This window comes from Semicossyphus pulcher, unplaced genomic scaffold, assembly GCF_022749685.1.
Source record: "Semicossyphus pulcher isolate SPU_LCO1_2020_fin unplaced genomic scaffold, fSemPul1.0.p SCAF_4, whole genome shotgun sequence".
Taxonomy (NCBI): Eukaryota; Metazoa; Chordata; class Actinopteri; order Labriformes; family Labridae; genus Semicossyphus; species Semicossyphus pulcher.
Window position 1 is genome coordinate 25,271,321 of NW_027211715.1, and position 6,699 is coordinate 25,278,019.

At 38.0% G+C, this 6,699-nt stretch overlaps 1 protein-coding gene across 1 annotated transcript; it reads right to left on the minus strand.

Annotated features, from left to right (window-relative positions):
* On the minus strand, positions 1 to 5,936 carry LOC138607716 (uncharacterized). The gene is made up of 10 exons (XM_069680359.1): positions 5,808 to 5,936; positions 5,364 to 5,639; positions 5,046 to 5,285; positions 4,837 to 4,950; positions 4,526 to 4,660; positions 4,267 to 4,413; positions 1,438 to 1,572; positions 818 to 905; positions 550 to 587; positions 1 to 471 (listed from the first exon to the last, which is right to left on the minus strand). Exons 2-10 carry the CDS (start codon positions 5,365 to 5,367, stop codon positions 446 to 448), a joined length of 927 nt encoding a protein of 308 aa, XP_069536460.1. The 5' UTR covers positions 5,368 to 5,639; positions 5,808 to 5,936; the 3' UTR covers positions 1 to 445.
* Positions 5,937 to 6,699: the final 763 nt, after the last annotated feature.

A 6,699-nucleotide genomic window follows, 5' to 3' on the forward strand; every position in this document is an offset into this window, starting at 1 on the left:
ACAAAGCAAAACCAGGCCTAACTGCAAATTCTACCTCTTACATTCATTCCCTTCAGGCAGCAGAAGTTGTCTTTAATTGACGTCTACGTGTCTGCAGCTTTCACTTTTCTTCTTCTACTTTGGCATGTGCACAACTGGTCAGAGAAAATGCTTAAACATAATGGTAAATGATATTAGAATTCTAGTCTTGCGACCTCTCAAAGCGCTACACTCTTTCACACACACATTCATACACTGATGGCAGAGGCTGCTATGTGAAGTGCCCAACTGTCAATCAGTACTAATCACATTCACACACCGATGGCTCTGCCACCAGGAGCAATTTGGGGTTCAGTGACTTGCCCAAGGACACTTCATCATGTCGACAACATATTGATGAGAAGAAGATGATTTGGTTGGATGTTCCATCAGGCCTTTTTTCATCAAGTTCTTCTTTATGATGGCATTAAGATCGAGGCACATTTACATAAACTGAAAAAAAGAAAAACAGGAAATTGTTAAACTTCAAGTTGTTTTCAGAAACAACCAACAAACCCAGAATCTACTCACTCGCTTGTGATTGAAGCATCGGATCTTCATTCACATCTCTGTGGAAGAAATAGAGAACAATGGTTTCATACAGTTAAATTCATAACTGATATAATGTACTTTGAATTGAGCTGTTAAAATTACTGAACACATTATCTTTTTCTGCCTCCGTCTTTATTAAATCTGATTTAAAGAATTGAACTTTTCGACTATAAAACCAACCAGAGACAATGTTACAGTCAAACAAAGCGGAAGATTGGATGTAAAATGATCATTTCTCACTACTTACACACAGTCTTTGTAGACCATAAGAGCCACGGCCAAACACGTGGAGAAGAGGAGGAGGACTACACAAACAATTAAAGCGGTGCCTCTGTCTGTAGATTGTCAAAATGATAGGTGGTATTAATTAAAACGGGTCATACAGAAAGTTTCAACAGGTTTGCTCTCAAAATAGTTATTTTTAATCATTAACAGTGACTGCAGAATAAAAATAATCATTGTAAATGTGTTTATTTATAAATTATCAGTGTATTCATTGACTACAATTTTACATAGAAGAGATCTATAACACTCTGGTACCAAACTCCAGACTCCTGTCACCTCTGCACCTGCCTTCACTTCTCTGATGATTAGAGCGACATTTTCATGTTCATCATAAAAGCTTGTGATGAGCATGCTTCAATGATAACGAAGTAAATGTTGAGTTGATGCTCCATTCATCCATTCAAATAAAAGAGAGTCTTTCTCCCAAAGATACTGGAACACGTTTACTTCAATGCCACACAGTTGTCTTAACCAGGTGTTCAACAACACATGCAATACACCACCTTGGTGAATACATCGTCAGGATAGTCTGTTTTTATTTCACGTGTGTTGGCTGTAATCTTTTGGTTTTTGGACACTTACTGCGAAATGATCTAAAAGTGTAAGCTGCTTGGCCAACTTCCTTGTTGTTGTAGGTGGGTTGGACTTCACAGCTGTAGTAGTCATCAGGATCCAGTATGTCAATGAAACACGTTTGTCCTCGTCTGTGAACTGGAGCTGAAACATAGTTTCATCAGCTGTTTTGTTGTGTTTGATTCAACAACAAGGCAACAAAGATGAAATTATTGGAGTAAACATCAGCAGACTGGTTTGTTGGTGACAACAAAATGGACATTAATTAATTATTTAATCAATGAATCAATATGTCATTGGCAGATCACCAGCTCTGGCCTTGAGCTGAAACTTTACTACTTTTTAGGATTGTTTCTTATGAACGACCGCTTCATACTTTACTGTGCAGCACGTTTAGCTGCAATGTTTACTTTCTATTGAAAAAGACTGTTAGAGTCACAATCACACAGGTCTCTGTTTTGTTCTCTTGCAGGTCTGTTTTTGGACCTGGCTCGACCTCAATAACCCCCCCCAAATAACGTTCCAGTGATGATGACCTTTGACCTTTGCTGCAATTTGATTGTTGGTTTCATTTCGTTGCAAGTGTGATTGAATATGTGTGACAACATCAACACACGTTGACGAATCGTTTCAGTGAATTACAACAAGTCTCTGCTCATCATCTGATTACAGGCCGCTTCACTTTTGTTATTGATAAGAAGCAAATGAGTGGATGTGGTCTGTGGGAATCATCACTGACTGCTAATTCAGGCAATGAGGATGCTAACTTGGTGAAGACACTGGGCCTCATTCACAAACAGTGCGCACACATAAATCTGTGCTTAAACCGTGCGTACGAATGTTTGATGCACAAATTCATTAATATGTTCTTACTACTACTTCTTTTTTCGTGCTCTGTGAACAAAGTTAGAACTTCCTCAGACCATGTGTGACCACGAATGATGAAGGACCGGCTTTCTCAGAACATAAAACACACACCCTTAAGACTTATTGCACAGCATATTAAAACTATTCCTCTAACAAAAGCCTTTAATAGACAACATTTAAGACTGTGAATTTACTAATGCATTGACCAAATGTATCAAATAATCATGAATTGATGCCCTATCTTCTCATCAATAATAATTAAAATTAAATTAAAGTCTTAGTTTACAATCAAGAAAATCAAAATGTATGTCCTGTCCACCCTTGGTTTCCTGGCTACAGGTACATTTCAGACTTCAGTCTTTACCTCAACACTCTCTTCATGATACACCGAGTGGATGTCCTTATATAGAGAAAAGGGGGCGTGGTAGTATGCAGTATTATAGTATTGCGGGCACACGCTTGTCAATTTACAATGAATCTGATTCACTAACATACGCAAGGTGGTGAGAACAAAATTGGCCGGTGCGCCCGTGTCATAAATCCGACAGTGATTTTGCGTATGACTTATTTTGTGCGCAGAATAAGAACATTTTAACGCATATATTAGTGAATGATGCACACTGTGATGCCAAACATGGAGGATAAAGAGGAGGAAGGTGAAGGAGAGGACTGTCAGATGCAGGTGAGCTAATAGTGAACATTATTGCGTAAGCTGAAAGTTACCTACCACTATGTGCTGCACTTGGACTATCGTTAGCTACAGCTAGCAGGCTGCTACAAGCTAACAGAGACTGTGTAGTGCTGTTGCCATAGAAAGGTAGGATGAATCTCCTTTTGTATATCACTGTGGTGACTTTTATTTAGATTATTTGTGGTTGTTTCATAGTTTTTGTTTGATTTGTTCAAAAGTACAAAATTAATTGTGTTCGCGTTTTACATTTAATAGCGTCCATTTCAATTATATATCTGGCATAATCGAATCTCGTTTTTTTAAGTAAATTTATTTGTTGTTTTTCGTTTTGACCATTTTTTTAGCTCTGCTACAAACAACACAGCCCCCAGTCACAAATCACTGGTGCATCTTCTGCTCAACACCCAGAAATCTAAGGTCAGTCATTATCATTCATATGATCCATCTTGTTTGTTGGGTCAAAGTAACTCTGTGTACTCCAAGGATTTATAGGGGGACTTTACCCTCTCTGATGGACCAACCAAGATTTAAAACACATCAGTCACTGAGCGCAGAATTTAGTTCCTTGGTATCACAGCAAATGTAAGGGCTTCTATCCTTGTGCCAAAGGCTTAATCACCATCATTTCTCTCACTTGGTGATAGATAAAGAACTAACAGACGTTTATTCAACTGAATATATTCCAGATTACCATTTTAACCCTGATATTTTAACCGTACTTCAATCAATGACTCAATACTTCACTTTGTATTCTACAAACTTTGACTTGAACTATAACCTCAGGTTATTTACACCTACCATCACTCATGCTAACGTGTTGGCATGTAGCATTGTAGGTCTGTGGGAGACTCAAGTATCAAATGACTTTCAAATGTGACATTTAGAACAAATCAAAAACTGATGAGTGATATGGATTTCTTTGGTTATTGTTGTCTGAGAATATTTTTTGATTATCTTTGTTACTTTATTGTTATACTTATTATTATTATTATTATTGCTACATGTGTGTATATTTTTTTCTAAATTAATTTTTTGCTTTGTTTACAGGCCACTGATGTTTATTGTTTCTGTGTGGAGCCATTTTCACTTCTTTTCTGATCTCAGGTTTGATTTGGTTTGTTGTGTTTATTCATGTTTTAACACTGTTTGATTTTAAAGTGTTTTATGTTAATGTTTTTGTGTGGACCCCAGGAAGACTAGCAACCACTCTGTGCAAGCTAATGGGGATCCAAATAAAGAATAACGTTTATAAAATGTTTAATATAACTTGTTTTACTTACTCCATCCATATGTGGAATTATAACAACTGCAGGCGTAAGAAAACTTTGGATCTTTGGTAACATCTTTACACCTCTGACTGGTCGTGGTCCAACTAAACACAAAGGAAGTGTTGGTCACTCTCTCCTCTGTGATTTCTGTTGTAAGATCTGTAAAAACACATTAGACGTCTGTAACACTCAACTCAACAAATGATGTACTTTCTCAGGATATGAACTTATTTTTTGTCATTGCAGTGAAGTAAAGTGAAACTCAACATACCACAGTCTATGTCGAACTCGATAGTAGTTGTTTTTTTCACAGTAACATTGTTGTGTTTGATCTGACCCGTACAGTTGTAGTCTGTGAAGGGCTCCAGCTCCCACAAACTCCTGGACTCAGAGGCATTGGACTTCTCTGAGGAGACACAAGAACGGCAACATTTCAACAACTGCTGTTTGTGCCTCAGAGCCTGTGAGAGATTATCTTTTGGTTTAAGACAAGATTCAAACATGGACACATTCAAAAAGTCTAACATTTAAAAAGTGCACAAAGCAACACCTCCACTTTCCACTTCTCGTCTCTTCACTTACCCAAACACGTGTAATCGACGGTGAGATTCTCACAGTTCGGAGAGAATGTTGCATTAATCTTTGCAGGAAGTCCAGTTGGGATTTCCTGTTTTATTTTGCTGGGATTCAAGAAATCTGTGAAAAAACAACAAACAGTACAAATATTAAACATGATGAAACACGGTCTGTAACACGCAATGGAATATACTGGATGATTCTTCTGTACATACCGACAGTGATGCTTTTGGTGAAGCTGAAAGTAGAGTTCACACAGTTTCCTGAAGTGAAGGTTGTAGTCAAGTCTGTGCAAATGTCGTCGTTACCAGGTTTGATACAGAACACTCTATAATTATCGGGGCATTGCTTAGCTTTCACATTATTGGATGCTGACATTGAAGAGCCGATGTCCCATTCACTCCTGTAACAAACATGATCAGGGAAACAGCTGTCCTTTGTAACGTCTCCATTTTCTGAAACACAAAAGTGATGCACAAACTTAAACTTAGTTCTTCAATTAAAAAAAAGTTAGATGAATTATTTTTACTCACTCATTTCACTTGTGAGTTCAGTCGTTCCTTTTCCAGTGTGTTTACAAGACGTTTCTTTGCCAGTGCTATCAATAAATGCCACGGCGTGCTCATATGTAGTACAGGGCTTCAGGTGAATGATGTTGCGTGTTGAGGTTCGGCTCGAGTGATCAACTTTGGATTTGTCTCCACTCTGAGGTCGGGCCTCTTCGTTGATGTTTATGCTGTAGGAACCACTGGTAGAGCTTGTTATGTCTATCTGGAGGCCAAACTGGATTTTTGAGACGGTGTAAGAACCTGCAGAGAAAATCAACAATACATCTTAGTTTGTATACACCACTGGAAAAAATGAGCAAGAAACACTTTGTACGCTCACTGTTTAAATCTACTGTAGTTGTATTCATTGTAAAGTATGAGTGAGACACTGGAGAGAAGACTGGAGACCTACATAACACTGATACTCACACTGTGGGAGTGATGGAGGAGGTTCAGCGGTGGCTGGAGAACAATCAAACAAGACAAAATATTAGTCTAGACTATAAAACGTTGAAATACTCTTCCAAAGCAACTTGCAAGTGATTGGATTCAATGAACGTCTTTTCCGTGTTAGCAGCTGTTGTCTTTACTTACAAGAACACTGCAGTTTTACCATAGTCTTATATAAGAACTAACAGTGCGCTTGTAATAATCACGATTACACTTCCATCATCACAATGTGCTGCATGTAACATTTTAACACCAACATTGTGGCACTGGGCTGGAATACGAGAAGAGGAATCAGGTGGAGCGTTAGATGTTGATGTGAGTTCAATTACTTCCTGGTTACGGACCTAATGTTGGCTTTCTTTAGCAATGATGCTAACCTCAACAGGGTTGTTTAAAGAGTCGTACTGTTTGACTTCAACTCTAATGAACAGTTTGTGAAGCTCTTGGAGAAACTCGCAGCTTTCGATGAAACCGTCGGACAACAGAAACGAGTTTTCCAAACTCACCAGGAAATGTCTAAGCCCTTTCAAAAAGTTGTCTCATCTAAATCCCAACACCTTCCAACAGAGAGCTGCTGCTGTTTTCTAAGTCTTACTCTTATGCAATAAATTACAGACACCACTTTTTTAGCTTCATGTTAAATACATCCAAATATCATGACAACAGCTCACGGATGATGCATCACTTTGGAATATAACTAAAAATAATAACGTGCATTTACATTGTGTGACTTCATATGAAGGATCTAATTTTGGAAATGTAAATCATGGTCCAGATGTTATGGAGTAAGTTATTGTCAGTTTGCTTGAGCTCAGATTAAAAGCAACTCAATAGAGGAATGAAAGGGAAATACTCAAAGTGAAAGTGTTCA

Coding starts and splice junctions, on each gene's coding strand:
- LOC138607716 (XM_069680359.1), bottom strand. Junction 4,661..4,836: donor CGTCGATTACACGTGTTTGG/GTAAGTGAAGAG, acceptor GTGTCTCCTCAG/AGAAGTCCAATGCCTCTGAG. Junction 4,414..4,525: donor CGAGTTCGACATAGACTGTG/GTATGTTGAGTT, acceptor GTGTTTTTACAG/ATCTTACAACAGAAATCACA.